General features: G+C 67.5%; 1 protein-coding gene across 1 annotated transcript; it reads left to right on the top strand.

Moving 5' to 3' along the window:
- The first annotated feature begins 6,437 nt into the window (after window positions 1-6,437).
- RNF208 (ring finger protein 208) lies at window positions 6,438-9,627 on the top strand. The gene has a single exon (XM_075905506.2). It carries the CDS (start codon window positions 6,850-6,852, stop codon window positions 7,645-7,647), a length of 798 nt encoding a protein of 265 aa, XP_075761621.1. The 5' UTR covers window positions 6,438-6,849; the 3' UTR covers window positions 7,648-9,627.
- The last annotated feature ends 319 nt before the right edge of the window (window positions 9,628-9,946 follow it).

Below are 9,946 nucleotides of genomic sequence, written 5' to 3'. Positions count from 1 at the left end.
TCTGCCCTGTGTCCCTGCGTGTCTGCCCTGTGTCCCTGTGTGTCTGCCCTGGGCCCCTGCGTGTCTGCCCTGTGTCCCTGCGTGTCTGCCCTGGGCCCCTGCGTGTCTGCCCTGTGTGTCTGCCCTGTGTCCCTGCGTGTCGTCCCTGTGTGTCTGCCCTGTGTCCCTGCGTGTCTGCCCTGGGCCCCTGTGTGTCTGCCCTGGACCCCTGTGTGTCTGCCCTGTGTCCCTGCGTGTCTGCCCTGGGCCCCTGCGTGTCTGCCCTGTGTCCCTGCGTGTCTGCCCTGGGCCCCTGCGTGTCTGCCCTGGGCCCCTGCGTGTCTGCCCTGTGTCCCTGCGTGTCTGCCCTGGGCCCCTGCGTGTCTGCCCTGTGTCCCTGCGTGTCTGCCCTGGGCCCCTGTGTGTCTGCCCTGTGTCCCTGCGTGTCTGCCCTGGGCCCCTGCGTGTCTGCCCTGTGTCCCTGCGTGTCTGCCCTGGGCCCCTGCGTGTCTGCCCTGTGTCCCTGCGTGTCTGCCCTGGGCCCCTGTGTGTCTGCCCTGTGTTCCTGTGTGTCTGCCCTGTGTCCCTGCGTGTCTGCCCTGGGCCCCTGCGTGTCTGCCCTGTGTCCCTGCGTGTCTGCCCTGGGCCCCTGCGTATCTGCCCTGTGTCCCTGTGTGTCTGCCCTGGACCCCTGTGTGTCTGCCCTGTGTCCCTGCGTGTCTGCCCTGGGCCCCTGCGTGTCTGCCCTGTGTCCCTGCGTGTCTGCCCTGGGCCCCTGCGTGTCTGCCCTGGGCCCCTGCGTGTCTGCCCTGTGTCCCTGCGTGTCTGCCCTGGGCCCCTGCGTGTCTGCCCTGTGTCCCTGCGTGTCTGCCCTGGGCCCCTGCGTGTCTGCCCTGTGTCCCTGCGTGTCTGCCCTGGGCCCCTGTGTGTCTGCCCTGTGTCCCTGCGTGTCTGCCCTGGGCCCCTGCGTGTCTGCCCTGTGTCCCTGCGTGTCTGCCCTGGGCCCCTGCGTGTCTGCCCTGTGTCCCTGCGTGTCTGCCCTGGGCCCCTGTGTGTCTGCCCTGTGTTCCTGTGTGTCTGCCCTGTGTCCCTGCGTGTCTGCCCTGGGCCCCTGCGTGTCTGCCCTGTGTCCCTGCGTGTCTGCCCTGGGCCCCTGCGTATCTGCCCTGTGTCCCTGTGTGTCTGCCCTGGGCCCCTGTGTCAGCCCTCGGCTCCTGTGTGTCTGCCCTGGGCCCCTGTGTGTCTGCCCTGGGCCCCTGTGTCAGCCCTCGGCTCCTGTGTGTCAGCCCTGGGCCCCTGTGTATCTGCCCTGGGCCTCTGTGCTGCCTGCCGTGTGTCCCTTTGCTGCCCCCGGCCTGCCAGCCTGGGGGGTGCAGGGCCTGCGAATGCTGTGTGTGAGTTTTGTGGTGTGGGGTGTGCTTCTTGAGCCAAGTGTGTCACTGCTGTGTTGTGTAGCTGGGTGTGTGCTATGTCTGTGCTGGCTGTGTCATTCCCTTGTTGTGTAGTGGGGTGTGCTGTGTGTACTGGGTTTGTTGTGCCTGTGTTGTGAGATGTGTGCTATGTGTCAGTGTGTGCCGAGAGCCTCACTCTTGTGTTGTGTAGTAGGGAGTGTGTTGTAGCAGGGTGTGTGCCAGGAGTGTCACTGCTGTGCCATGCAGCACGATGTGTGCTATGTCTGTGCTGGCTGTGTTGTTCCTGTGTTGTGTAGTGGAGCGTGCTGTGTGTGGTGGGTTTGTTGTGCCTACGTTGTGTTGAGATGTATGCTATGTGTCAGTGTGTGACTGTCACTCCTGTGTTGTGTAGCAGGGTGTCTGCCAGGGTGTCATGTCTGTGTTGTATAGCAGGCTGTGTGCTGGGGGTGTCACTCCTGTGTTGCATAGTGGGGTATGTGTTGGGGTGTCACACCTGTGTTGTGTACCAGGGTGTGTGCCTTGTGTGCTGGGGGTGTTGCACCTGTGCTGTGTGTGCGGGGGTGTCACACCTATGTTGTGTACCAAGGTTGTGTGCCAGGGTATCATGCCTGTGTTGTGTACCAAGGATGTGCGTCAGGGTATCACGCCTAAGTTGTGTGCCAGAGTGTGTGCCAGGGAATCACGCCTGTGTTGTGGAGCGGGGTGTGTGCCGGGTATCACCCCCGTGTTGTGGAGCGGGGTGCGTGCCGGGGTATCACTCCCGTGTTGTGGAGCGGGGTGCGTGCCGGGTATCACCCCCGTGTTGTGGAGCGGGGTGTGTGCCGGGTATCACTCCCGTGTTGTGGAGCGGGGTGCGTGCCGGGGTATCACTCCCGTGTTGTGGAGCGGGGTGCGTGCCGGGTATCACTCCCGTGTTGTGGAGCGGGGTGCGTGCCGGGGTATCACTCCCGTGTTGTGGAGCGGGGTGCGTGCCGGGTATCACTCCCGTGTTGTGGAGCGGGGTGCGTGCCGGGTATCACTGCCGTGTTGTGGAGCGGGGTGCGTGCCGGGTATCACTCCCGTGTAGTGGAGCGGGGTGCGTGCCGGGGTATCACTCCCGTGTTGTGGAGCGGGGTTGTGCCGGGGTATCACTCCCGTGTTGTGGAGCGGGGTTGTGCCGGGTATCACTCCCGTGTTGTGGAGCGGGGTGCGTGCCGGGTATCACTCCCGTGTTGTGGAGCGGGGTGCGTGCCGGGGTATCACTCCCGTGTTGTGGAGCGGGGTGCGTGCCGGGTATCACTCCCGTGTTGTGGAGCGGGGTGCGTGCCGGGTATCACTCCCGTGTTGTGGAGCGGGGTGCGTGCCGGGTATCACTCCCGTGTTGTGGAGCGGGGTGCGTGCCGGGTATCACTCCCGTGTTGTGGAGCGGGGTGCGTGCCGGGTATCACTCCCGTGTTGTGGAGCGGGGTGCGTGCCGGGGTATCACTCCCGTGTTGTGGAGCGGGGTGCGTGCCGGGGTATCACTCCCGTGTTGTGGAGCGGGGTGCGTGCCGGGTATCACTCCCGTGTTGTGGAGCGGGGTGCGTGCCGGGTATCACTGCCGTGTTGTGGAGCGGGGTGCGTGCCGGGTATCACTCCCGTGTAGTGGAGCGGGGTGCGTGCCGGGGTATCACTCCCGTGTTGTGGAGCGGGGTTGTGCCGGGGTATCACTCCCGTGTTGTGGAGCGGGGTTGTGCCGGGTATCACTCCCGTGTTGTGGAGCGGGGTGCGTGCCGGGTATCACTCCCGTGTTGTGGAGCGGGGTGCGTGCCGGGTATCACTCCCGTGTTGTGGAGCGGGGTGCGTGCCGGGTATCACTCCCGTGTTGTGGAGCGGGGTGCGTGCCGGGTATCACTCCCGTGTTGTGGAGCGGGGTGCGTGCCGGGGTATCACTCCCGTGTTGTGGAGCGGGGTGCGTGCCGGGTATCACTCCCGTGTTGTGGAGCGGGGTGCGTGCCGGGGTATCACTCCCGTGTTGTGGAGCGGGGTGCGTGCCGGGTATCACTCCCGTGTTGTGGAGCGGGGTGCGTGCCGGGTATCACTCCCGTGTTGTGGAGCGGGGTGCGTGCCGGGTATCACTCCCGTGTTGCGGAGCGGGGTGCGTGCCGGGTATCACTCCCGTGTTGCGGAGCGGGGTGCGTGCCGGGTATCACTCCCGTGTTGCGGAGCGGGGTGCGTGCCGGGTATCACTCCCGTGTTGCGGAGCGGGGTGCGTGCCGGGGTATCACTCCCGTGTTGCGGAGCGGGGTGTGTGCCGGGGTATCACTCCCGTGTTGCGGAGCGGGGTGTGTGCCGGGTATCACTGCCGTGTTGCGGAGCGGGGTGTGTGCCGGGGTATCACTCCCGTGTTGCGGAGCGGGGTGTGTGCCGGGTATCACTGCCGTGTTGCGGAGCGGGGTGTGTGCCGGGGTATCACTCCCGTGTTGCGGAGCGGGATGTGTGCCGGGTATCACTCCCGTGTTGTGGAGCGGGGTGTGTGCCGGGGTATCACTCCCGTGTTGTGGAGCGGGGTGCGTGCCGGGTATCACTCCCGTGTTGTGGAGCGGGGTGCGTGCCGGGTATCACTCCCGTGTTGTGGAGCGGGGTGTGTGCCGGGTATCACTCCCGTGTTGCGGAGCGGGGTGTGTGCCGGGGTATCACTCCCGTGTTGCGGAGCGGGGTGTGTGCCGGGTATCACTCCCGTGTTGCGGAGCGGGGTGTGTGCCGGGTATCACTCCCGTGTTGCGGAGCGGGGTGTGTGCCGGGTATCACTCCCGTGTTGCGGAGCGGGGTGTGTGCCGGGTATCACTCCCGTGTTGTGGAGCGGGGTGCGTGCCGGGTATCACTCCCGTGTTGTGGAGCGGGGTGTGTGCCGGGTATCACTCCCGTGTAGTGGAGCGGGGTGTGTGCCGGGGTATCACTCCCGTGTTGTGGAGCGGGGTGTGTGCCGGGTATCACTCCCGTGTTGTGGAGCGGGGTGCGTGCCGGGTATCACTCCCGTGTTGTGGAGCGGGGTGTGTGCCGGGTATCACTCCCGTGTTGTGGAGCGGGGTGTGTGCCGGGGTATCACTCCCGTGTAGTGGAGCGGGGTGTGTGCCGGGTATCACTCCCGTGTAGTGGAGCGGGGTGTGTGCCGGGTATCACTCCCGTGTAGTGGAGCGGGGTGTGTGCCGGGTATTACTCCCGTGTTGTGGAGCGGGGTGTGTGCCGGGTATCACTCCCGTGTTGTGGAGCGGGGTGTGTGCCGGGTATCACTCCCGTGTTGTGGAGCGGGGTGCGTGCCGGGTATCACTCCCGTGTTGTGGAGCGGGGTGCGTGCCGGGTATCACTCCCGTGTTGTGGAGCGGGGTGCGTGCCGGGTATCACTCCCGTGTTGTGGAGCGGGGTTGTGCCGGGTATCACTCCCGTGTTGCGGAGCGGGGTGCGTGCCGGGGTATCACTCCCGTGTTGTGGAGCGGGGTGTGTGCCGGGGTATCACTCCCGTGTTGTGGAGCGGGGTGCGTGCCGGGGTATCACTCCCGTGTTGTGGAGCGGGGTGCGTGCCGGGTATCACTCCCGTGTTGTGGAGCGGGGTGCGTGCCGGGTATCACTCCCGTGTTGTGGAGCGGGGTGCGTGCCGGGGTATCACTCCCGTGTTGTGGAGCGGGGTGTGTGCCGGGTATCACTCCCGTGTTGTGGAGCGGGGTGCGTGCCGGGGTATCACTCCCGTGTTGTGGAGCGGGGTGTGTGCCGGGTATCACCCCCGTGTTGTGGAGCGGGGTGCGTGCCGGGGTATCACTCCCGTGTTGTGGAGCGGGGTGTGTGCCGGGGTATCACTCCCGTGTTGTGGAGCGGGGTGCGTGCCGGGTATCACTCCCGTGTTGTGGAGCGGGGTGCGTGCCGGGTATCACTCCCGTGTTGTGGAGCGGGTGCTGTGTTGTGGCTGTGATGGAGGGCCCGGCCGGCCCAGCGGATTCCCCAGCTCTTCCACCCACCTCCTGCTGAGGCCACAGGGCGGGTGGGGTAAACTCCCTTGGCCAGTTCCCTCAGCTGGCCCCTGGGGCTGCCCCACAGCCAGTCAGCCCTGTTGCGTGGTCCTGTGGCCAAGCAGCCCCCTCTCGGGGGTCCCGTGGGCCCCTGGCCCCCAGGCCGGTCCGTGGGAGCTTGGCCGGAGCAGGCAGCTCTGTGCTCACACAGGCTAGGAATTTGCTGGGCCTGCAGTGAAGGAGCCTTTGGCGTCCTCTGCCGAGGGGCAGGCTTGTTTGTCTCCTTGCCACTGGGCAGGCAGCCCCGACAGCCGGGCGCCCCTAGACCCTGGGGCCTCCTCAGCCCCGTCCCGAGAGCACTGGGGGGCACAGAGAAGCCCGGGGGGGGATGTGGGGAGAGTGAAGCAATCGGCGTGGGGGTGCACGTGGACAAAGAGCGCCTGAGACCTGGGCCTGGGGGGAACAGGATACTTTTGCATTGGGATTTCGAGGGGAGGCATCGGAATCCGCCCCCAGCCTTGCCCAGGGTGGGTGCGCCCCTCCCGCAGGGCCCTCTCCTCCCGGGGAGCTGCCAGGTAGGCCCCAGCGAGCCAGGCCTTGCAGCTGTGCTGGGCGGGCGCCCGGGGGGCTGCCGAGAAGCGGAGCGCGAGGCGATTCCCCACGGGCCACTGGCCCATGTCACCTCTCCCTGGAGCCGCGGCACCAACTTCCTGTTGCTTTGTGTTTCCAGCTTTTTCCTGCAAGTGGCTGCGGGGCCCAGAGAGCTGAGGCCGGAGCCGCGGGGCGGCGTGGCGGCTGCATCCCTGCAGCGGGGCATGCCAAGGTGAGCCCCTTCCTTCCCCCACCCCGGCAGGACGCTCCCCGGGCTGGGGCCCCGGGACGGCCCCGCAGAGCTGCAGGCTCCAGGAGCAGCGACAGCGGCAGTGGGAGAGCCGGAGGGTCAGCGCGCAGGAATTCGCACACATTCTTCAGCCCTGCCAGGACCTTCCCCAGCCAGAGAAACACCCGCCGGGTGGGGGCAGGGCACCTGTGGGAGCTTTCCTCGCTGCCGGCTGCGGATCGGAGCCCTGACGCGCCCGGCCTGGCCTGACCCCTCTTGCCTGGCTGCTCCGTGCAGCGGATGCTGCTCTGGCTCGCACAGAGAGAGCGGGCGCTTGCTCCACGTCACGGGCTGCCGCGGACCCAGCCCCCGAGGAAGGGACTGCGGGGAGGAAGAGCTTTGATCCTCACCCTGGAGCCTCGGCGGCGAAAGGCTCCGCTCGGCAGGATGGCGCTGTGACTCCAGCCGCTTCCTGTGCACGGCTCCGACCACGCGGGCGGCACCTTTCGGCTCAGCGGGGGCGCCCGAGGGGCTGGAGTCCGGCGGGAAGGTGGCTGCCGACAGCTGCTCCTTTCTCCCAGGATGTGCCCCTGCACCCGGGGCTTTCTCCAGCCCTGCCGCTTCGCCGCCCGCCCGCGATTGAAAGCCCCGCCCGCTGCCGGCGCGCTGTAGCCTCATGCAGGCGCCCCTGGCTGAGCCCCGAGCAGCGGACAGCAATGTGAAAACGATCCTCATGTCGTGTCTCAAAGGGCAACAGGTCATCCTCAAAATGGAGGCCATGAAGATCATCCACCCCGAAAAGTTCTCGGAGCTGCAGGCCTCCCAGCCGCGCTACGCCCCTGCCTCCCGCCGGGAACCGCCCCTCGTGGCCAAGCGCGCCTGGCCCTCCGAGTCCGAGATCATCGTCAACCAAGCGTGCGGGGACATCCCGGCTCTGGACAGCACCCCGGGCTCGCTGGGGCTGCCCCGGACGCCGCCCCTGCCCCGGCGAGAGCGACTCTACCAGGGGCAGCGCAAGGGCAGCTCGGAGGTGTGTTACCACCGCCAGCCGCCCTCCGACGAGGTGATCGTCAACCAGTACGTGCTGCACCCCTCCACGCCCTGCGAGCCCCTCGAGTGCCCCACCTGCGGCCACACGTACAACTTCACCCACAAGCGGCCCCGCATCCTCTCCTGCCTGCACTCGGTGTGCGAGGAGTGCCTGCAGATCCTCTACGAGTCCTGCCCCAAGTACAAGTTCATCTCCTGCCCCACCTGCAAGCGGGAGACCGTGCTCTTCACCGACTACGGGCTGGCCGCGCTGGCGGTCAACACCAGTATCCTGAACAGACTGCCCGCCGAGGCCCTGGCCGCCAACCCCGGGCAGTGGAGCAGCGACGCCGACCGCAGCTGCTACCAGACCTTCCGCCAGTACTGCGGGGCGGCTTGCACCTGCCACCTCCGAAACCCGCTGTCTTCCTGCACCATCATGTGACCGGTGCCCGCCCAGCCCCGCACCGCCGGCCAGGCCCCGGGGACGCCAGGGCCGAGCGAGGGAGGCGGGTCTGACTCGCTCCCCTGGCGCTGCGGGTGCTGTGCCCGTCCTGCCCCGGCCCGGCTCCCTTCCAGCGCAGGGCCCCCCGCTCGGCTGAGCAGAGCACCCGCCTGGGCCTGGCTTTGCCCCAGACTGAGGGTCGTTCTCTTGCTCACCAGGTGCCACTCCCTGGGCAGCTGCTCCCCGGGGCCGAGCTGTGCGGAGGCCTGAACGTGCCTCCCGCCGGGATGGGCCGGGGACGTGTCACCGGGCCGCCAGCTCCTCCCTGCGTCATTTGCCAAAGCTTTGCTCTCTGGGGCCAAGCCCCCCGCGCCCACGTCCCCATAGCCAAGCAAACCCCCTGCATTCGCGCACGGCCCGGCCCCCCGCAGGCCCTGCAGGAAAGTTCCCATTTGTCCTCGTTTTGGAGGATCCGTGTGCGTCCATCCCTGCCCTGGGGCGGTTTGTGCGGCCAACGCCGTTGGGTTGGGACCCAGCTTCGTGTGCCTCTGGGAGGGGCCGGGGCTCCCCTCACACGGCTTTTCTGCTCCCAGCAGCCAGCTGAGCAGATGCCGTGCTCCCCGCCCCTCGGCTGCCGGGCCCATCCAGCCCTCCAGCGAGGCTCCCGCTCCCCAGCGGACAGCCCAGGAGTGGGGGCCCCCCCCACATGCTGCTAGCGCCAGAGGAGGGGTGACCCCTGTGATGACAGGGGCTGGGGCGAGTGGCTACCCAGCCCCCTGCCCTCTGTTTTCTTGCCCAGTGGGGCGAGCCGGGGAGCAGCGGCCCTGCTAGGAGACTCTCCGGGACATTTTGGGGAGGGCTTGCTGCAGAAAAGCAAAAAACAAACCCAGAATAAAACAAGCCATAAGCTGCGAGGTGCCACAGAGCGGGCGCGCCGGCTGCACGCTCCCTGGCCACGCTGCCCCGCCCGGGAACGAGGCGTGAGTCCCGCTCGGCTGTCCGGGGGACACGCCGGGATCCTCGGGGCCCTCAGGCCAGGCTGGCTCTGCCCCAGGCGCTCTGGACGCCCAGCTCAGCTCCCCCCACAAAGGCCGGCGTGAGATCCTGCCTGCTCCTTACACTGCCACAGCCCAGAGCCAAACACCCAGCCAAGAGGCCCGAAGCCACCCCCTCTCCCGGTGGCCAGAGCTGGCTCCCTGCCATGTGGAGAGGGGAGGGGAGAGCCGGCAGCAGCCCCCCTGGGCTCCCATGGACACGGGTCCCGCAGGCGGCCGAGGGCCACGCGCCCTGGCAGGGGTGGGACAGGGCTGGGGGAGAGCAGGGCCTGACATTGTCTCGTTTTCGCTCTGCCGATTCTCCTGCTGCTGGTTGTGACGATGCTCCTGTTTTCTGCCCGGCCTTGTGAACCCTGCTCCATCTCCCAAATAAAGATTATACCGGAACGAGCCGCCCCGAGCAGCTGTCACGTCTTGCACGGGGCGCAGAGCGGGGGTCGGGCCAGGATCCCGGCGGAGACGTTTGCAGACCACCCCAGAGGCCTGCTCCCTGCCCTGGCTGGCAAGGCCCCGGAGCAGGCTCTTGGGCGTGAGCCCTTGACGGGGACCTGCGTCAGCTCCAGCTCTCGGCCCGGGACTGGGCTCCCGTGCCTGGCGTGAGTGTCAGAGCTGGTGCCAGGAGCTCGTCCTCATGCAGCTCTTGTCCGGCCTGAGGGACGGGGCCTGGTGGGTCTCCCAGTGGTGCCTCTTGTTCTAGCCCGGAATAGCTCTCTTCGGGCTGCTAGTCTCCCACAGGTGTGTGTGTGAGGACCGGGGCGCAGTGGGGGTGAAGGTAGGGTGCAGTGGGGTGAGGGTCAAGGCGAAGTGGGGGTGAGGGCCAGGGTGCAGTGGCGGTGAGGGCCAGGGCACAGGGGAGATGATGGCTAGGGTGCAGTGGTGAGGAGGCCACAGTGCAGTAGGGCCAGGGTGCAGTGGCGGTGAATGTAGGATGTAGTGGGGGGTGAGGGTAAGGGTGCAGTGGGCATGAGGGTCAAGGTGAAGTGGTGGGGAAGGCCAGGGCGCAGTGGTGGTGAGGGCCAGGGTGCAGTGGCAGTGAGGGCCAGGGCGCCGTGGTGGTGAGGGCCAGGGCCAGGGTGCAGTGGCAGTGAGGTCCAGGGTGCAGTGGCGGTGAGGGCCAGGACCAGGGTGCAGTGGCAGTGAGGGCCAGGGTGCAGTGGCAGTGAGGGCCAGGGCACCGTGGTGGTGAGGGCCAGGGTGCAGTGGCAGTGAGGGCCAAGGCACCGTGGCGGTGAGGGCCAGGGCAC

Source organism: Pelodiscus sinensis, chromosome 23 (assembly GCF_052426305.1).
Source record: "Pelodiscus sinensis isolate ZL-2025 chromosome 23, ASM5242630v1, whole genome shotgun sequence".
Taxonomy (NCBI): domain Eukaryota; kingdom Metazoa; phylum Chordata; order Testudines; family Trionychidae; genus Pelodiscus; species Pelodiscus sinensis.
The sequence above is the reverse complement of the archived record's forward strand: the minus strand, read 5'-3'. Positions and strand labels throughout refer to the sequence as shown.